At 46.5% G+C, this 21,956-nt stretch overlaps 2 protein-coding genes across 2 annotated transcripts in view; one reads left to right on the top strand and one right to left on the bottom strand.

Moving 5' to 3' along the window:
• Positions 1-18,384, bottom strand: part of PPIL1 (peptidylprolyl isomerase like 1) — a 29,417-nt gene extending 11,033 nt beyond the window's left edge. Inside the window, exons 1-2 of the mRNA XM_059701841.1 lie at positions 18,082-18,384; positions 10,175-10,329 (exon numbers count right to left, since the gene is read on the bottom strand). Of these exons, the coding sequence (XP_059557824.1) occupies positions 10,175-10,329; positions 18,082-18,137 (211 nt within the window). The 5' untranslated portion in view covers positions 18,138-18,384. The remainder of the gene's footprint in view (positions 1-10,174; positions 10,330-18,081) is intronic.
• Positions 18,385-19,372: 988 nt separating this feature from the next.
• The window catches only part of C6H6orf89 (chromosome 6 C6orf89 homolog), a 39,086-nt gene continuing 36,502 nt past the window's right edge, over positions 19,373-21,956 (top strand). Inside the window, exon 1 of the mRNA XM_059701840.1 lies at positions 19,373-19,433. Within this exon, the coding sequence (XP_059557823.1) occupies positions 19,432-19,433 (2 nt within the window). The 5' untranslated portion in view covers positions 19,373-19,431. The remainder of the gene's footprint in view (positions 19,434-21,956) is intronic.

Raw genomic sequence — 21,956 nt, 5'->3', positions numbered from 1 at the left:
TAAGTTTATCGGCAGCTTCTAAACAGTTCTTGAGAGACCTTAAAAGTGTGGTTCTGAACTCTATTTCTTCCATTGACAATTTTGTCCTGTTTCTTTGTCTCCGCATTTTGTTATGCTTCCTTGGTGCACCCCCTAGTGGTCTTTGTTCGCAGTCTTATAGATAAATCTTGATTGTTGTAGCTAATTCCAGGGAGGGTTTGACCTCCAGGCCAAGTGGCTATGAGAATCAGCTGTGTCAGTAGTGAGAGAACTTAATGTCCTCTAGGGAGGTGCTAATCTAGCCTTTGCCTGAGGCTATCCGGCAAATGCCTCTGTGCAGGGCTTGGGCGGGGCGGGTCGAACAGGATCAACAGGGTGGGCCGGAGAGAGTAGTTATGGCGGCTCTCAGTCCTGTCCCCAGGGGCTCTGCCTCTCTGAGTCCCAGCACCCGCTGCAAAGCTCGGAGAGAAAGCTGCACTCGCTCTGACCGAAGCCAGACAGACCCGCTTCTGCCGTTTGAGTCTGGGTCCCTAAAGACTCGCCTGTATCTGGTGCTCAGAGTCTGCGACTCCCTCCCGATTGAAAACGCCAACCGCGCCCTCTGCCGCCAGCCGGCTCCGCGCACTCCGCACCTCAGAATTTGACTTCAGCACTGCGCCTCCTCTGAGTGTCCGTGTGCGTTTCTCTTTCCTCCTAGTTGTAGGACTTCCACTCAGCCAGCGTTCCTGTGGTTCTGGGTGATGTCCCTTCCGTTTTTTGGTTACACTTTTGAAGTAGTTGTTCAAAGCAGCAAACTCCGGCGTTAACCTATGCCGCCATCTTGGTTCTCGAGTCGATAGTCTACATTTAATAAGTGTTCCTGTGGAGCCAAGACTCAACCCCAAGCCTACTGGGCCACAACCTCCTGTTCACCCCACACCCGTGGTTGGCAAACTGCGGCTTGCGAGCCACATGAGGCTCTTTGGCCCCTTGAGTGTGGCTCTTCCTAAGCCTTAGGAGCACCCTAATTAAGTTAATAACAATGTACTTACCTATATAGTTTAAGTTTAAAAAATTTGGCTCTCAAAAGAAATTTCAATCGTTGTACTGTTGATATTTGGCTCTGCTGACTAATGAGTTTGCCGACCACAGCTCCACACTAAACTACTCGCCACATCCCATGGCTGGATTACATTTCCTCACATCGTTTTTTTATTCCAGACTTAAGAGTTCCAGATGGTCCCTGAATGGTGCTAGGTCAAATCTGAACTCCCACCTGGAGGGTCTCCGTGAACTGGCCCTCTTACCCCCCATGCTATCTCCTACTCAGCCCCATACTGCTCCTTTACTGTCCCCTAAGCATGCAGCTCAGGGGCCTTAGATACCACACCCTATGCATTTGTTCCGGGTGTGGCGAGGTGGCTGGGTTGTGTCGCAGAGCCAGTCCAGCGGGTGAGACGTGACACCTGGGGTGGTCGGCTCTCCCTCACATCCTACATGCTTCTGTTACTTGTGTGTCCACTCTGTACTCCTTCCTCTTCCGGAATCCAAGATGTCCTTCCCTGTCCTCCCAAGAGTTAAAATTCTACATTCCTTCAAGGCCCACCTCAAATATGCTCCCTACCCATTCTAATCCCACTCCTCTGTACTTTGTCTCTTATTATTAACGAGAGGCTCGGTGCACAAAAATTTGTGCACTTGGGGGGGGGGGGTTCCTCAACCTGGCCTGTGCCCTCTCGCAGTCTGGGACCCCTCGGGGGATGACCACCTGCTGGCTTAGGCCTGCTCCCTGGAGGATCAGGCCTAAGCTGGCAGTCAGACATTCCTCTGGCAGCCCAGGAGCCCTCGGGGGATGTCCACTTGCCAGTGGGGAGCAGGCCAAAGCTGCAGTCGGACATCCTTAGCGCTGCTGAGGAGGCAGGAGAGGCTCCCACCACCACCGCTGTACTGGCAGCTGGCAGCTTGGCTTGCGGCTGAGCATAGCTCCCCCTGTAGGAGCGCACTGACCACCAGGGGCAGCTCCTGCATTGAGCATCTGCCCCCTGGTGGTCAACGTGTGTCATAGTGACCAGTCATTCCCAGTCGTTCTGCTGTTAGGGTCAATTTGCATATTACCTTTTTATTATATAGGAGTGCCTGGCCAGCCTGGGTGAGGGGCTGATGGCTGTTTGCAGGCTGGCCACAGCCCCTTCAGGGTGGGGGTCCCCACTGGGGTGCCTGGCCATCCTGGATGAGGGGCTGAGGGCCGTTTTCAGACTGGCCACATCCCCTTCAGGGTGGGGGGGTCCTGCTGGGGTGCCTGGCCAGTCTGGGTGAGTGACTGATGGCTGTTTGCACGTTGGCCACAGCCCCCAGCCACCCAAGCTTCCAGTGGAGGCTGGCTGGAAGCAGGTATCTGGGATTTATTTGTCTTCTATAATTGAAACTTTGTTGCCATTAAGCAGAGGCCTTAGCTGGCTCAGGGCTGGCGGAAAGCTTGGCTTCCTCCATTGCCGGGGCAACCAAGCCCCCAGCTTGCTCCAGCTCCGTGGCTGGGTTAATTTGCATATAGTTGCTTTGATTGGCTGGTGGGCATGGCTTAGGGCGTAAGGAAAGTGCAGTCAATTAGCATCTTTGTCTTTTATTAGTGTAGATTATTCCAACCTATGTTATATAATAATCCACAGCACACTTGCATACATTTGCATATCCTATATAATAAAAGCCTAATATGTTAAGTGTCCGTTCATCTGTTCAACCAATCAGAGTGTAATATGCTGATATGCTAAGAACACTCAACCGCTCGCTATGACATGCACTGACCACCAGGGGGCAGACAGTCGACACTCAACCAGTCGCTATAACTTGCACTGACCACCAGGGGGCAGACACTCCAACCAGTAGGTTAGCTTGCTGCTGGGGTCCAGCCGATCAGGACTGAGCAAGACAGGCCGGACATGCCCTGGAGCCCTCCCCAGCCCTGATTGTGCCCCAGTGGGGTTCCTCAGCCTGGCCTGAACCCTCTCGCAATCCAGGACCCCTCGGGGGATGTCGGAGAGCTGGTTTTGGCCCGACAGTGGAACGACCGGTCGCTATGATACGCACTGACCACCAGGGGGAGATGCTCAACACAGGAGCTGCCCCCTGGTAGTCAGTGCGTTCCCACAGGGGGAGCGCCGCTCGGCCAGAAGCCAGGCTCATGGCTGGTGAGCACAGTGGTGGTAGTGGGAGTCTCTCCTGCCTAAGCTGGCAGTCGAACATACCCCGAGGGCTCCTGGACTGTGAGAGGGCACAGGCCAGGCTGAGGGGAACCCCCCCCCCCAGTGCATGAATTTCATGCACCGGGCCTCTCATTGACTATACTGTTACTTTCAGGATATTTCTCATAATGAATATCTTGTCTTGTCTTCCTGGACAAAGAGCTCTGCAAGGAAAAGAAAAATGCCTTGACTTCTCTCCTGGCCAGGTGGCTCGGTTGGTTGGAGCGTCATCCGTACACCAAAAGGTGGTCGGCTCGATTCTGGTCAGGGCACATATGATCAATGTTTCTCTCTCTCTCCCTTTTTCTTTCTCAAAAATCAATAAAAACATATCTTCATGTGAGGATTTTTAAAAAAGGGGGGGGAGAGGAATATGCCTTGGCTTCTAATGCTTGTGTACCCCTCACAGGCCTTAGATAGCACAAGATACCCAGCAGCCTCTTAGCAAATATTCATCAAATGAATAAAATTAACAATGAATTTGCTGTCAACATGTTACACTTCAGGTGTTCCTGGAGCAAGTGGAGAGATGAACTCAGAGTGAGGGTGACGCACAACATAATTGGCACATAATTAATCACTGCAATCACAGTAGCCAGTGAGCCCTGTGAGGCTAAGCACAGAGCAGTAGAAGCAAAAGGAAGCACTGGATAGGGTACCATGCCTTACAGGGAGGAGAGGAACAGAAGTTAGTAGAAACAGGTAAGACATTCAGAGCCCTAGACAGTGTGGCTCATTTGGTTGAGCATCATCCCATGCACCGAAAGGTTGTAGGTTCAAGGTCATTGGTTCATTTTCTGATCAGGGCACATGCCCAGATTGCGGGCTTGATCCCTGGTCAGGGTGCATGCGGAAAGCAGTCAGTTGACATTTCTCACAATGATGTTTCTCTCTCTCTCTCTTCCACTCCCTTCCTTTCTAAAATAAAATAAAGTAAACATATAAAAAAATCAGGCATTCAGAGGACTAAGTAAAAAGCTAGCATAAAGTTATTACAATAAAGGAAATTTAAAGAAAGAAAAATGGTTTAAAATGAAGCAGGAAGTCAAAGGGTATTTGAATTGAGAAAACATCTGGAAAAGGTGTATCAGAACGACGCTGGAAAGAATAGGTTCCGGGTGTGGAGAGGTGGTGGGCTGTGTCACAGGAGGAGATGGAAGAGGTATTTGACTTGCTGAAGGGTCCACAATGCCATGCTGCGCTCCTGAGATGTAAGTAAAAACCTGTTACCTAGTCAGCTAGCCGTTCAAACTAGTGACCCAGGAGGACCAATCTCTTGTTTGCCTTCCACCACAGACCTGCCAGCAGGCTGAGCTCAGTCATTCATTATACTTGAGGTTGGATGCAATTATTTGGAAATCTTTTGAGCTATTCAATTTCATTAAAGTTACAACATGGAAATGTGACATTATGAAGGACTGAGAACTACAGAAATATATGGAAGCTCTGGCATGAGTAACTCACATCTGAGTCACTTCTAATTCTTTTACCCTAATCATTGACTCTCTCTGTTCACTGCTGACATGAATTAAAATTTTATCTCATAATGTTCTGGCTGGTGTTGCTTAGTGATTAGAGTGTTGGCCTGTACACAGAAGGGTTGAGGGTTCGATTCCTGGTCAAGGGCACATACCTGGGTTGCAGGTTCAGTCCCTAGACCCGAATGATGTGTCTCTCTCACATCCATGATTCTCTCTCCCTCTTTCCCCTCCACTCTCTCTAAAATCAATGGGAAAATATCCTCGGGCGAGGATTACCAAAAATATTTTTTTAATCTCATAACAATGAAAGAGAGAAGACGACAGGAAAGAAGCGCATCAAAGTGTTGGCAGGACACTTTTAAATAAAGAATGTGGACCCTTTTCCCTCCAATACCTGATGAAGCAAACACACAAAAAATTCAAACTTAAAAGGCAAAAATTTCACCAGCATCAACCAAATAAGAAAAAAGACACAAACTTACTCCAAAAATGTTGAAGAGTTAGCAAGGAAAAACTTGTCTGCTTGCACTCCCTAATCAAGAAAGGAGGAGTGTCACCCAGAGAATCCTGCAATTTTGAGAAGCCATCAGAGGACGTGGGCGAGCAGCCCTGAAAAAGCTAAGGAATGGGCTGCCGCACACACCACAAGTGCTCAGGAGTGGCGGGGGGGGGGGGGGGCCCTGAGTTCCTGGGCCACCTCAGGAACTCAGTCTGTGAGAAAACATAATCCAAGAAGGGCTTCTTCGTGGCTGTCTCAAGCTACTGATGCGTCAATAAGAATCCAATAAAACGAGTTCAAAGACAAGATAATAAATTAACAGAAAAGGTTGCAGAACTAAGGAAACAGATTTAGAACCAAATGACACCAATACAGCACTAATAAATAAATCAGAGCAGGAAAGAACAAAATAGACATGACTAAAAATTGAATGAGCAACAGAATAAAGGTGTGAGATTATTTCAGTGGATGCAAAAAATATGGAAAAACATCATCTCAGACTCTCAAAAGAAATGTGATGGCAAAGGTGATGAAACAAAGAATTAGTTTCCTGAAATAGAAAATCCAATAAGTATAACAGAAAAAATTCATAAACATAAATCGAAAAAATTTCCCTGAATTGAAGGAAGAAGTAAATCTGATCTCAGTATTCTTCAAAGCCATGTTCAAAATCTGAAGGTGATGGAGCAGAATGTCTATTTCCCTCAGGAAAAGATCTGAGGGAATGAGGGTGGCCCAGGAAGAGCACACCCAGTCACGGTCTTTTTCAAGTATAAGGGCAACAGGCAGAAATTCTCAACCATGACCTAGTTAAAACTGTAACAGCCTCCGGCCCTTGCAATGAAAACCGCTCGCCGAGAAATTCTACCTGCTAGCACCTGTGAATAGAAGGGCCTACTGGTGAGCCCCGAACCCTCTGAAATGCAGAACCCAAGTGGGTGTAGAATGTAAAATGCTATAAACTCCGACAAGGAAAAATAAAACAACAAAAACTGGGAGTGAGGGAGGATAGGTCTGAGATCACTGAAAATATAAGTTGGTCTCTGTTCCCGATTCTTGGCACAGGGCGCCTAAAACCCTTCAAAAGTGGTATGAGCACGAGGAGCACCTTTAGTTCTAATAATGTGACTCTGGGTGGGCTCCTGATGGGGTCACCAGAAAGACCTCCTCCTCCCGCCCCGAGGAACCACCACCACCACCACCACTTCTCCGGAGAGGAGAGGGAGACTGGAAATGGAGCTCATTGGCCATGCCTGTACAGGGTTCGAAGAGCTTCTAGGTGAGCGAACATATCTATACCAGGAGGGTGGCACACCCTGCACACTCCACCTCCACAGGGACAGAAGCTCTGGGCTCGGGCCCTCCCAGACCTCGCCCTATGCATCTCTTCATCGGCTGCTCATCTGTATCCTTCACCATTATCCTCCAACAATGGGTAAACATAAGTGTTTCCCCAAGTTCTAGAAGCCACTCTGGCAAAGTAATCAAACTGCAGGAGGGTGCCGCTGGAATCTCCCATCTATAGCCAGTTGGTCTGAAGTAGATACTTGTACCTGTGCTTGTGGTCTGAAGTGTGTGGGTGTGGGTGTGGGGGTGGGGAGGGAGAGAGTCTTGTGGGACTGAGCCCTTAACCTGTGGGATATGACATGGTCTCCAGGTAGATAGTGTCAGAATTAAGTTAAATGGCAGGACACCTGGCTGGTGTCGCAGAGAATTACTTGTCGTGAGGAAAATTACTATATATTTGGCGACACAAGTGTCAGAGTGAAGTGTTCTGTGTGAATACGTAAAAGCAAAGGAGAAACGGGAGGGAAGGATTGGGTTTTTCCCAACACAGGAGGTATGCATATGCAAAACTGAGCTTTTCCTAAACAACAGGGGCGGGTAGAAATTTAAGTACTAATTGCCTCATCTCTCACAGCAGGAAGTCAATTTTTCTGTTAAATGTATACAAAATTAAATACAATACCTTTTGGGTAAAAAGCAATAGCACGCGGGACATAGCCTCATCTCTAAATTATCCCCATTTAGCTAGTCATTCTCCACTCATCCTTTTAACTAGGTATCTGAAAAGAAAGATGTCTAGAATGGCCACCAAAAGTTAACACTGATGATTACTGAGAGGTGAGATATTGGGGAAACAGTTAAATGTGGTTAGGAATCTTTAGGAGGTATACTTCAGAGTAATTTTTGTTCTTCTTTTCTACTTTCCTATATATTCTATGTATTTTAAAAAATATATTGATTTTTAGAAAGAGAGGAAGGAAGAGGGATAGCAAGATAGAAACATCAGCCCTGACCAGTTTGGCTCAGTGGATAGAGCGTCAGCCTGCGGACTGAAAGGTCCCAGGTTCGATTCCAGTCAAGTGCATGTACCTTGGTTGCGGGCACATCCCCAGTAGGAGGTGTGCAGGAGGCAGCTGATCGATGTTTCTCTCTCATCGATGTTTCTAACTCTCTATCCCTCTCCCTCCCTCTCTGTAAAAAATCAATAAAATATATTAAAAAAAAAAAAAGATAGAAACATCGATGAGAGAAACATCGATTGGCTGCCTCCAGCACGCCCCCTACTAGGGATCAAGCTCACAACCCAGGCATGTGCCCTGACTGGGAATCAAACCATGGCCGCCTGGTTCATGGGTTGACATTCAACCAGTGAGCCACACCAGCCAGGCTATTCATATCTCTATCTCTCTCTCTCTCTCTCTCTCTCTCTCTCTCTCTCTCTCCCAGGCATGTATCCTAACTGGGAATCGAACCCCAACCTCCTGGATCATAGGTTGGTGCTAATAAATCCCATTTAAATGATGATAACTCTCAAATTCATACCTCAATTCCAGAACTTTCCATGAACTCCCACTCTTATCCTATTACTTATTCAACATCTCTACTTAATGTGTCCAAAACCAAAACCAAATTCTTAATCTTCCCCCTCCAAACACGCTTCTGTCTTAGCCTTCCCCACTTTTCTAAATACCAGTAAAAAACTTCGAAGTCATCATCTCTTTCTCTCACACACCCACCCACCCCCTAATCCAACCTTAGTAAATATCATTGGCTCTATTTCCATCAAAGCATAACCTCAATCCAGTCACTTCTCACCACCTTCTCCACTACCAGCCTTGTCCAACCACATATTTCTAGACTGGATGACTACAGCAGCCCTCTAACAGGTTCCCAGCTCTCATTCTTGCCCCTTTATCTGTTCTCCAAACAGCAGCCAGAGCGAGCATTTTAAAGCATACATCAGATCATGTCATTCCTTTGCTCACAACGTTCTAATGGCTCCCATCTTATCAACACTAATAAAAGAGAAAAATGGTAATTGGCGTACGACAATACCCTTTTCATTGGCTAATCAGGGCTATATGCAAATTAATTGCCAACTAAGATTGGCAGTTAACTGCCAACAAGATGGCGGTTAATTTGCATATGTAGGCACAATGCAGGGAGGCGAAAGGGAAAGCAGGAAGAAGCCCCCTGCCACTGACAGTGATCAGAAACCCAGGGGGGAGCTAAGAGCTGGGGGGCAGGGCAAAGGCGGCCCTGGGGCCGCCTTTACCCTGCCCCCCAGCCATGATCGGAGAATCAGGTGCCTTTTCCGCCCTGGCCAGTGATAGCAGGAAGTAGGGGTGGAGCCAGCGATGGGAGCTGGGCACGGTCGAAGCTGGCAGTCCCAGGAGCTAGGGGTCCCGTGCCTGGGCCTAAAGCGAAGCCCACGATCGCGGGGCCGCTGCAGCTGCGGGTCCCCGCTGCCCGGGCCGAACGCCTCGGCCAGAGGCATCCTGCAGGGGCAGGGGTGGAGCCCGCGCAATCGTGGCGCCCCCCGCTGCCACTGCAGGTCCCCGCTGCCCGGGCCCGACGCCTAGGTCAGAGGCGTCAGGCCTGGGCAAGGGGCCGATCCTTCGATTGGAGGGTGATGAGGGTCAACGCCTGAGGGCTCCCAGTATGTGAGAGGGGGCAGGCTGGGCTGAGGGACACTCCCCCCCACACACACACCCAGTGCACGAATTTCGTGCACCGGGCCCCTAGTCCTATATAATAAAAGGCTAATATGCAAATCAACCGAACCACAGAACCCAGTTGCTATGATGCACACTGACCACCAGGGGGCAGATGCTCAATGCAGGAGCTGCCCCCTGGTGGTCAGTGCGCTCCCAAAGGGGGAGCACTGCTCAGCCAGAAGCCAAGCTCACAGCTGGTGAGTGCAGTGGTGGTGGCGGGAGCCTCTCCCGCCTCCACGGCAGCACTAATGGTGGGGAGCGGGCCTAAGCTGTCAGTCAGACATTCCCCAAGGGCTCCCGGACTACAAGGCACAGGCCGGGCTGAGCCCCCCCCCCCCCGAGTGTACAGATTTCATGCACCGGGCCTCTAGTTCAGAATAAAATCCAGTCTGTACCATGCCCTACAAAATCCTACATGGACTCCTGCCTCAGGGCATCTGGTCCTACTCTTTCCTCCAGTCATAAAGTTCATTCCCTCACTTCATTCAGTTCTCTGCTCCATTAATAGCATCTACTCAGAGAGGACTTCCCTGGCTTTGCTATTAAAATCACATCCCCACATCCTTTTCCTGCTTCATTGAGAGCAACCTTTTTTCTTTGTTCATGGCTACACAAGAGCTTAGAAAAGTATCTGGCACAAAGCAGGTGTTCAATATGAACAAATTAATCAAACAACCCAGTATTCTGTTTTTCTCACAACACTGAAAATGTCTTCCTTTACTTCTGATTAGTAGATTACACTATACATTACTACAATATTATTTGCTCTTAATAAGCAATACATGGAAGTTATAAGAAACTCTATAAAGCCCAGAGTCCAGATTAGTTTCTGGTCAATTCCCCACGTGTGTTTGGGGGAGGGTGTGTGCTAGCAGGACAGCAACAGTCACCCGAATCACTAACCCAGTCCCCGGCACGTGGAAGAGAGCCCGGCTGTCTCACATCAGCTACAACAGAATGAAACTCCAGAAACTAATGCTGGCTTAACTGTACCTGTCCCTGTTGGGTCACCTCCCTGGACCATGAAATCTTTGATGATTCTGTGGAATTTGGTGCCATTGTAGTAACCTCGACGAGCCAACTCAGCAAAGTTCTTGCAGGTCTTTGGAGCATGCTTCCAGTACAGCTCCAGCACGATGGTCCCCATGCTGCAGACGGAAGAGGGCGGGAGAGCTCCAGTCAAGAACAAGGTAGGAATGATATGGACTGCTCCAGGACTCTGCATTTTCAAACTTGTGAGCCATGAAATTGTGATAAACATCAGACTCCATGCTCACCAAGAAAAACAACGCAAGGCAAATAACATGAACACAACCGTGGACAACTAAAATGTTAATGCCTTATATATTAAAAAGTTATTACTGATTACCAGAAATTAATATAACCAACCCCCAAATTAGAAAAAAAAAAATCTTACACTTAATTTATAATTTTTTTAAAGGAAGACATTAAAGTATCAGGAATTCGCCGGAACCGGTTTGGCTCAGTGGATAGAGCGTCAGCCTGCGGACTGAAAGGTCCCAGGTTCGATTCCGGTCAAGGGCATGTACCTGGGTTGCGGGCACATCCCCAGTAGGAGATGTGCAGGAGGCAGCTGATCGATGTTTCTAACTCTCTATCTCTCTCCCTTCCTCTCTGTAAAAAATCAATAAAATATATTTTAAAAAAATAAAAAATAAAAAAATAAAGTATCAGGAATTCATATTTATTTATACGTGTATAAGTTTCTGGGTGGGGTGGAAACTGGGTAAATAGGAGACAGGAAGGTTGTCAATGAATATCTTTTTTAAACTTTATATTTTTGAACCATGGAAATACAGTACCTATTCATAAATACTTTAATGGGGGAAAAAAGGTACAGTTTGTTTGTATTTAGGAGGGGCTGCAACAAAGGCAAAACCTGATGACTTCAAACCTTTATACCTACCGAATGTGATGAGCCCTCCCCCGCTGAAGTACTGCCAAGGAAAAGGCAGAAGGAAAAGATGGAGGCCAGGTGCCTTCCCCTCTCCATCTCTCACCTAGACTTTAAACTCCAGGAGTGTGAGAACGCGGTCAACTCTGTACAGACTGAATACCCAGTGCCAAGCACACTGCAAGTAAACCAGTGGTTCTCAACCTTCCTAATGCCGCGACCCTTTAATACAGTTCCTCATGTTGTGGTGACCCCCAACCATAAAATTATTTTTGTTGCTTCTTCATAACTGTAATTTTGCTACTGTTATGAATCGTAATGTAAATGATATGCAGGATGTATTTTCATTGTGACAAATTGAACATAATTAAAGCATAGTGATTAATCACAAAAACAATATGTAATTATATATGTGTTTTCCGATGGTCTTAGGCGACCCCTGTGAAAGGGTTGTTCGACCCCCAAAGGGGTCGCGACCCACAGGTTGAGAAGCGCTGAAGTAAACACTCTATATTGTAGATAGGTTCTTGGAAACTGACTTTTAGGGAAAGAATGTATAATGAAATAAATTTTACCAGAGGCTAGTGGATACAAATAAGAGGTAAGTCCCTGTGGCATACTTCTGATCATAAGAACATCACCAAATTTCTTTTAAAAAAGGCCCAAACACTTCTAATACTTTACATTGAAATAAATGTGAGCTATATATTCACATAAGGAAGATTAATAAAAACAAGTTAAAATAATTATTTTCCAACCTGCTTATTCCAGTTCAGGGTCTAGGGTGGCTGGAGCCTTACCCCAGAAGCTCAGGGCACAAGGTGGGAACCAAACTGGACAGGATACCCTTCCATCCAGGGCACACTTGTGCACACACACATACACTCGTTCAGACTAGGACCCATTGAGACATGCTCACTCAATAATGTGCACATCTTTGGGATGTGAGTACCTGGGAAAACACCCAGGCAGACATGGGGAGCACATGCAAACTCCAGAGACAGTGGCCTTGGATAGCAATCTTTTCCCCTCATCGTTATCACGGAAGGACACTGAAAGGAACCTTAATTCGAGGACCTGCTGTATATGTGGTAAGTGCCAAAACATAGCTTTCTGCTGGCAATTCATCCTTCACGTTACTAATATTCAGCACAGATTAACAATTACTCTGGGCAAGGCACGGATCTAGATGCTTTCCCTTCATGGAGCTTACATTCCGGTGGGTATTTTTTTAAATACAGATAATAACTTTAGAATGGCAATCAGGAAGTACCTATACAATACTGAAATGTGCATACTTCTTGACAGCAATTTCAACTAAGTATCTACTCTTCAGAAAAAAATGACTAAAGTTCTTAAGGATACAATTGTGCAAGGATGTTCATTTGGATATTTGTCATAACAAAACACAAGAAGCAATTTAGATGGCCTTCAGAGAGGGAATGACTAAAATATGAGACATTCATACTATGGAAGACTGTATATATTAGTGAGTGAAAGAACAGCAAATTACAAGAAAAGAAACATACACACAGTATGAGCATATGATCTTATTTTTGTCAAAAAAAATAGAACATAAAAGAGAGATGTTTATGTGAAAAGGTCTGGAAGATCATTCAACAAACTATTAAAAATGTTTTTAGGGGGGAGAACCAAGATGGCGGCATAGGTTAACGCCGGAGTTTGCTGCTTAGAACAACTACTTCAAAAGTGAAACCAAAAAACAGAAGGGACATCACCAGAACCACAGGAACGCTGGCTGAGTGGAAGTCCTACAACTAGGAGGAAAGAGAAACGCACACGGACACTCAGAGGAGGCGCAGTGCTGAAGTCAAATTCTGAGGTGCGGAGTGCGCGGATCGGGCTGGCGGCGGAGGGCGCGGTTGTTGTTTTCAATCGGGAGGGAGTAGCAGACTCTGAGCTCCAGATCCGGGCGAGTCTCTAGGGACCCAGACTCAAACGGGAGAAGCGGGACTGTCTGGCTTCGGTCAGAGCGAGGGCAGCTTTCTCTCCGAGCTTTGCAGCGGGTGCTGGGACTCAGAGAGGCAGAGCCCCTTGGGACAGGACTGAGAGCCGCCATAACTGCTCTCTCCGGCCCACCCTGTTGATCCTGTGCGACCCGCCCCGCCCAAGCCCTGCACAGAGGCATTTGCCAGATAGCCTCAGGCAAAGGCTAGATTAGCACCTCCCTAGAGGACAGAAGTTCTCTCACTGCTGACACAGCTGATTCTCATAGCCACTTGGCCTGGAGGTCAAACCCTCCCTGGAATTAGCTACAACAATCAAGATTTATCTATAAGACTGCGAACAAAGACCACTAGGGGGTGCACCAAGGAAGCATAACAAAATGCGGAGACAAAGAAACAGGACAAAATTGTCAATGGAAGAAATAGAGTTCAGAACCACACTTTTAAGGTCTCTCAAGAACTGTTTAGAAGCTGCCGATAAACTTAATGAGATCTACACGAAAACTAATAAGACCCTCGATCTTATATTGGGGAACCAACTAGAAATTAAGCACACACGGACTGAAATAACGAATATTATACAGACGCCCGACAGCAGACCAGAGGAGCGCAAGAATCAAGTCAATGATTTGAAATGCGAGGAAGCAAAAAACACCCAACCGGAAAAGCAAAATGAAAAAAGAATCCAAAAATGCGAGGATAGTGTAAGGAGCCTCTGGGACAGCTTCAAGCGTACCAACATCAGAATTATAGGGGTGCCAGAAGATGAGAGAGAGCAAGATATTGAAAACCTATTTGAAGAAATAATGACAGAAAACTTCCCCCACCTGGTGAAAGAAATGGACTTACAGGTCCAAGAAGCGCAGAGAACCCCAAACAAAAGGAATCCAAAGAGGACCACACCAAGACACATCATAATTAAAATGCCAAGAGCAAAAGATAAAGAGAGAATCTTAAAAACAGCAAGAGAAAGTAACTCAGTTACCTACAAGGGAATACCCATACGACTGTCAGCTGATTTCTCAACAGAAACTTTGCAGGCCAGAAGGGAATGGCAAGAAATATTCAAAGTGATGAATACCAAGAACCTACAACCAAGATTACTTTATCCAGCAAAGCTATCATTCAGAATTGAAGGTCAGATAAAGAGCTTCACAGATAAGGAAAAGCTAAAGGAATTCATCACCACCAAACCAGGATTATATGAAATGCTGAAAGGTATCCTTTAAGAAGAGGGGAGAACCAAGATGGCGGCATAGGTTAACGCCGGAGTTTGCTGCTTTGAACAACTACTTCAAAAGTGAAACCAAAAAACGGAAGGGACATCACCAGAACCACAGGAACGCTGGCTGAGTGGAAGTCCTACAACTAGGAGGAAAGAGAAACGCATACGGACACTCAGAGGAGGCGCAGTGCTGAAGTCAAATTCTGAGGTGCGGAGTGCGCGGATCGGGCTGGCGGCGGAGGGCGCGGTTGTTGTTTTCAATCGGGAGGGAGTCGCAGACTCTGAGCTCCAGATCCGGGCGAGTCTTTAGGGACCCAGACTCAGGCGGAAGAAGCAGGACTGTCTGGCTTCGGTCAGAGCGAGTGCAGCTTTCTCTCCGAGCTTTGCAGCGGGTGCTGGGACTCAGAGAGGCAGAGCCCCTTGGGACAGGACTGAGAGCCGCCATAACTGCTCTCTCCGGCCCACACTGTTGATCCTGTTCGACCCGCCCTGCCCAAGCCCTGCACAGAGGCATTTGCCGGATAGCCTCAGGCAAAGGCTAGATTAGCACCTCCCTAGAGGACAGAAGTTCTCTCACCGCTGACACAGCTGAATCTCATAGCCACTTGGCCTGGAGGTCAAACCCTCCCTGGAATTAGCTACAGCAATCAAGATTTATCTATAAGACTGCGAACAAAGACCACTAGGGGGTGCACCAAGGAAGCATAACAAAATGCGGAGACAAAGAAACAGGACAAAATTGTCAATGGAAGAAATAGAGTTCAGAACCACACTTTTAAGGTCTCTCAAGAACTGTTTAGAAGCTGCCGATAAACTTAATGAGCTCTACACGAAAACTAATAAGACCCTCGATCTTATATTGGGGAACCAACTAGAAATTAAGCACACACGGACTGAAATAACGAATATTATACAGACGCCCGACAGCAGACCAGAGGAGCGCAAGAATCAAGTCAATGATTTGAAATGCGAGGAAGCAAAAAACATCCAACCGGAAAAGCAAAATGAAAAAAGAATCCAAAAATGCGAGGATAGTGTAAGGAGCCTCTGGGACAGCTTCAAGCGTACCAACATCAGAATTATAGGGGTGCCAGAAGATGAGAGAGAGCAAGATATTGAAAACCTATTTGAAGAAATAATGACAGAAAACTTCCCCCACCTGGTGAAAGAAATGGACTTACAGGTCCAAGAAGCGTGGAGAACCCCAAACAAAAGGAATCCAAAGAGGACCACACCAAGACACATCATAATTAAAATGCCAAGAGCAAAAGATAAAGAGAGAATCTTAAAAACAGCAAGAGAAAGAAACTCAGTTACCTACAAGGGAATACCCATACGACTGTCAGCTGATTTCTCAACAGAAACTTTGCAGGCCAGAAGGGAGTGGCAAGAAATATTCAAAGTGATGAATACCAAGAACCTACAACCAAGATTACTTTATCCAGCAAAGCTATCATTCAGAATTGAAGGTCAGATAAAGAGCTTCACAGATAAGGAAAAGCTAAAGGAGTTCATCACCACCAAACCAGGATTATATGAAATGCTGAAAGGTATCCTTTAAGAAGAGGAAGAGGAAGAAAAAGGTAAAGATACAAATTATGAACAACAAATATGCATCTATCAACAAGTGAATCTAAGAATCAAGTGAATAAATAATCTGATGAACAGAATAAACTGTTGATTATAATAGAATCAGGGACATAGAAAGGGAATGGACTGACTATTCTTGGGGGGGAAAGGGGTGTGGGAGATGTGGGAAGAGACTGGACAAAAATCGTGCACCTATGGATGAGGACAGTGGGTGGGGAGTGAGGGCGGAGGGTGGGGGGGGAACTCGGAGGAGGGGAGTTATGGGGGGGAAAAAAGAGGAACAAATGTAATAATCTGAACAATAAAGATTTAATTAAAAAAAAAAAAAAAGAAAAAAAAAAAAAAAAAAAGAAGAGGAAGAGGAAGAAAAAGGTAAAGATACAAATTATGAACAACAAATATGCATCTATCAACAAGTGAATCTAAGAATCAAGTGAATAAATAATCTGATGAACAGAATGAACTGTTGATTATAATAGAATCAGGGACATAGAAAGGGAATGGACTGACTATTCTTGGGGGGGGAAGGGGTGTGGGAGATGTGGGAAGAGACTGGACAAAAATCGTGCACCTATGGATGAGGACAGTGGGTGGGGAGTGAGGGCGGAGGGTGGGGCGGGAACTGGGAGGAGGAAAGTTATGGGGGGGGAAAAAAGGAACAAATGTAATAATCTGAACAATAAAGATTTAATTAAAAAAAAAGAAAAAAAAATGTTTTTAGCCTGGCCAGTGTGGCCCAGTGGTTAAGTGTCAACCATGAACCAAGAAGTCACCGGTTTGATTCCTGGTCAGGGCACATGCCCGGGTTCCGAGCCCAGTAGGGGGTGTGCAGAAGGCAGCCAATGGATGATGTTTCTCTCTATCCCTCTTCCTTCTTCTCTCCAAAAATCAATAAACACATTTTTAAAAGTGTTTTTACATGAGAGGTGGCTTTCACTGCTTTTTCTATACACTTCTACACTGCCTGGATTTAAATTTAGATTTATTTTATAGTTTTTAAAAATATGTTAACAGCTGAGTTCAAAAATTACTTTCAAGTTGGTATCTGAAGGAGAGTGTTGCCAGATAAGAAGGTGGGGGGAAATGGCCTGGGAGCAAAAGCAGCATCTGAGAGAACTGTGCTCTGGTGGAAAGCAGCACAGACAAGAGCAGAAGGAAGGCAGAGGGATGAGGCTGGACCCTGGCTACGGATGGGGGACTGGAAAGTGTAGCCAGAGGTAGAAGGCCAGAGGAAAAACATCACCTTGAATGTCAGACTACGACGTTTTACTATTAGGGTGCTGTAGCAGTAAGAGGTCACGTCCGGTAATGTGTCCTACTCTGGAAAGGTCGCTCTGGGCTTTTTCCAGAGGCAGTGGAATGAATGAGGCCAGAGAACCTAGCATGGGAGGCGGACATACCGGGCTCCCAATGAGGCCACGCCACTTAACCTGTGAGCTCCGGCATGTCCCTGCTAAAGCTGGAGGAGAGAAGGTGGAGTAATGCCTGCAGGGCCTGAGCTGCTAGGAGGATTAAACTAGCTGATGCTCTGTCTGCACCGGGGCAGGGCACTAGCTGGCTGGGGCTCCGCTGTATCACATTTGATGGTGGAGCAAATGTGCTTCTTCCTGTTCAACACTGTAGACTCATGGCGTCACAACTGTGACACCCATCCCGTCCACGTTTATTTTTTTAAATATATTTCTTTATTGATTTCAGAGAGGAAGGGAGAGGGGGAGAGAGAAACATCCATGATGAGAATCACTGATCGCCTGCCTCCTGCACGCCCCCCACTGGGGATCGGGCCTGCAACCCAGGCATGTGCCCTTGGCCGGAAATGAACCTGGGACCCTTCAGTCCGCAGGCCGACGCTCTATGCACTGAGCCAAACCAGCCAGGGCCATCCCGTCCACATTTGCACAGCTGTCTCCTTCACCATACTGTCTGCTCCTAAAGGCACGGCTGTGTGTTTCATCCACCGGTCTCCTCAGGTGCCATTTCCTACGTCCCCGGCCTGAAGGAAGGGATGAATGAACCGAGCACGGTGGGAGGAGGGTAATCAGGCGCCCTCGCGGCCGCCGCTCCCACGAGGACAGCGACGGTCCACGCCTGCCCTCGGGCCGCCGCTCCACGAGGAGGGAGAGCCCGCCGGGAAGGGAGCCCCGCAGACAAGCCCGGGCCCCGAGTCGCCTCCGCCAGCCCCGTCCCGAGGCGACCCCCTCACCTGGTCTCCAAGTAAACGTTGGGCGGCTGCCAGGAGTCGGGGGGGATGGCCGCCATAGCGGAGCCGGCGGAATCTTTCCCCGGCAGTTGCCACTTCCGGCGTCGATTAGCGGGGGACCCGCCGGTGCGGGGCACACTTCCGGTCCCAGCGGTTCAACCCTGCGGCGCCAAGATTTGAAGCGTTGAGAAAAGGAAGAGGAAGGACCCCACCTCCAAAGCCCGGCGGCCGGGGTGCGAGGCGAAAGCAGGCCTGCCAGCCGCAGCCCGGAGGAGAGAGCGCGCTCCCGCGGCGGGGGCCTCGCGCCACTCTTCGGACGCTCTGATTGGTTCGTCTAGGCGTGGGAGGCGGGAACAATCGGCAAATCTTCGCTCCGATTGGAGTTCTGTCCTAACTTTCCATTCCAAGAATTTCCTGGTCCCACAATAAGGCAGGGGCGAAAATAAGAGGAAGAGAATGAAAGGGAATAGAGGTGAGAGATGCCAGAACTAGCTTTGATAAGGCTCGGTACAATTTCCATAGCAATCACATTTTATTATCTGCTATGAAGTAGGTACTGTTATTTTCGTTTTTCCGATGTGAAAACTGAGATTCAACAGTTAGATGATTTGCTTGTTTGTCTAAAGCAGTGGTTCTCAACCTTGGCTGCACATTAGATTCACCTGGGAATCTTTTAAAATTTTAAAAAGATTCCCAGGTGAATCTATTGTGCAGCCAAGGTTGAGAACCACTAGTCTAAAGACATAGAGCAAATCCGAGCCTCCAAACTGCAAAGGCTGAGAGTCTGGAGAGAGAGAGGGAAGGGCCTGGAAGAAAATGAGAGATAAGGAAAGGGCGAAAGCCCAATGAAGATCAAAGAGGTCAGGGCTCGAGCAAGGCCTAGAGTGGCCTGCTGGGATAGACGGTGCCCCAAAGGTGTTAGGAGGGTTTGCTCAGGGTCAAAGGTGGAGAAGCAAAATAGAGGCACTGCAGGGAAGTTTGGATAGAGGACAAGATACAAATGGGGTACATAAACATGGTAAATGCTCTGCACAGCCCTTAATAATGATGGCTAAATGAATGCTGACTTTGTGCCTGCCTGGGGCTAAGCACTTTTGGGTACTTTAAACATTGTTAAAATCCAACACAGATGGAGACCAGACTTGAAAATTCCCTGAGCAGACACACCAGTTTAGTCATACAAGCAAAACTTAGGCCAGTTCTTGTTAATGCCTCTGAAAATCATAAACAGAACTTAAACTGTTCCCCGAAATTGATGTAAGCTAACCACTTTTAACCCATTCTCTGTCACTAGGAAAACTCTAATTTTATAACCAATCACTGGGAAGAATAAACAGCCATTGCCTCCTCAATATGTAAGTTGCTTTATTATTTAATCTTTATTGTTGAAAGTATTACATATGTTTCCTATTTTTCCCCAGTGACCCCTTCTAGCCCGCCCCTACCCTCCAGGCCTTCACCACACTATAGTCTGTGTCCATAGGTTATGCATATATGCATACAAGTTCTTTGCTCTCTTCCCAACCAACCCCCTCCCCTTCCCTTTGAGATTGGACAGTCTGTTCCTTGCTTCTATGTCTCTGGATCTATTTGTAAGCTGCTTTGTAACCACATATTTCTGAGCCTCATTCTGTGTTTGATTTGAGTGCTCCCAGTTTGCCAACTGTTTTTTTGTGTGTGCACAATACATTTTTTTGCTAATTATTATGTCATTGATTCAGTGGTTTTACTTCCAGTATTTCTGAACTTTTGACAATATTTAATATTGAAAACCCTCTGAGGTATGCCCAGCTGGTGTGGCTAAGTGGTTGAGCGTCAGTCACATGCCCAGCTTGCAGGCTTGATCACTGGTGTGGGGTGTGTGCAGGGGGCAACCGATCAATGATTCTCTCTTATCATTGATGTTTTTCTCTCTCTCCCTTCCTCTCTGAAATCAATAAAAATATTTTTAAACCTTATGAGGTAGATATTACTATTTATTCCCTTTTTACTTTGAGAAAACAGATTAATAACTTGCTCAAAGTACCACAGCTGTGAGCCTGTGCCCCTAACCACAGTTCAATCCTAGTTTCCGTAATTGTCAAGTAGGAATAAGGTTATACAGGGTGTAAAGATCAAACTAGACAGCGAGTTCCGTGAGAGAGGAACTGGCCTTCCTGCATCTCGATGCCCTCCTCACAGAGCACTGAGCATAGGGTGCTCAGGTTTCACTGGATGCATAATGGCCATAAACCATTGTTTTAGCCCTGGCCAGTGTAGCTCAGTGGGTTGGGTGTCCTCTGTGCACCATATGGTTGCCAGTTCCATTCCCATCAGGGCCCATGCCCGGTTTTGGGCTCAATCCCTAGTACGGGACATGCAGAAGGCAACCAATTATGAATAGATTTTTCCCCCCTTCCTCTTTCTTTAAAAAACAATAAAAATATTAAAACAAAACAAAATGTCAAAACAAAACAAAAAACAATGCTAATGTAAGGTATAATTAGTTTTACACCACCTGTGGTCTTGTGTTCATGCCTTCTTTGTAACCCTTGAGCTGGAAGGAAAAGGCTTTATTTTTTATTTTTGCTTTTTATTTATTTATTTATTTTTCAATCTTTAATTTCTTTATTGATTAAGGTATTACATATGTGACTTCATTCCCCCCATAGACCCCCCACTCCCACTCATGCCCTTGCCCCCCTGTTGTCTGTGTCCATTGGTTGGGCTTATATGCATGCCTACAAGTCCTTTGGTTGATCTCTCCCCCTTATCCCCCTCCCCTACTTTCCCTCTGAGGTTTCACAGTCTTATCGCTGCTTCTCTGTCTCTGGATCTATCCCTTTTCATCAACCTATGTTGTTCACTATATTCCACAAATGAGTGAGGTCATGTGGTATTTATCTTTCTATGATTGGCTTATTTTACTTAGCATAATGCTCTCCAGTTCCATCCATGCTGTTGCAAATGGTAAGAACTCCTTTTTTACCGCAGCGTAGTATTCCATTGTGTAGATGTACCACAATGCAAATCAAAATGACAATGCGGTATCATCTCACACCTGTCAGAATGGCTATCATCAACAAATCAACAAACAAGTATTGGAGAGGATGTGGAGAAAAAGAAACCCTTTTGCACTGCTGGTGGGAATGCAGACTGGTACAGCCACTGTGGACAACAGTATGGAGTTTCCGCAAAAAACTAAAAATGGAACTCCCATTTGACCCAGTGATCCCACTTCTAGGAATATATCCCAAGAAGCTAGAAACACCAATCAGAAAGGATACATGCACCCCTATGTTCATAGCAGCACAACTCACCATAGCTAAGATCTGGAAACAGCCTAAGTGCCCATCAGCAGATGAGTGGATTAGGAAAAGGCTTTATTATTGTCCATTTTGTCTGTTGTTATCTGAGTTGCCTTTTCCTGGACCTTTTGTAGTTTCTTACTATATATATTGGGAGGCTTAGAGCACAGTGAAGATGCTTTGGAGTTTTACACAAGAATAAGACAGTGTCTTGCTATCTCATTTCAAAATCCTTCTTTAAGGATCACTCTTTGTTGATCTTTTTGTCCCTAAGGGAACATTGGGTGCCAGTGACTTCAGGAAGGAGTCGACCAAGAGGCCTAGGTTCCTTTTCTGAGTTATAACTAATAGTTCACGTTAAATTAGTCAGAGTAGCTTGTATTTACTTCATTTATTGTGTCTAATGTTTACTGCATCTTTTGGAAGTGTCACTCGGGCTGTGGTATAGAAAATGACAGGAAGGGCCAGAAAGACATGGGATTTTTAGGACATCTGGACTCCCCAGAGCACATTTTTTTAAATTCAATATTTAAATTGAAGTATAATATACATCCAGAAAAGTGGACAGATACTAAGTGTGGCAGTTCAATT

This window comes from Myotis daubentonii, chromosome 6 (assembly GCF_963259705.1).
Source record: "Myotis daubentonii chromosome 6, mMyoDau2.1, whole genome shotgun sequence".
Classification (NCBI taxonomy): domain Eukaryota; kingdom Metazoa; phylum Chordata; class Mammalia; order Chiroptera; family Vespertilionidae; genus Myotis; species Myotis daubentonii.
This window is presented reverse-complemented; position numbering and strand designations above follow the sequence as displayed.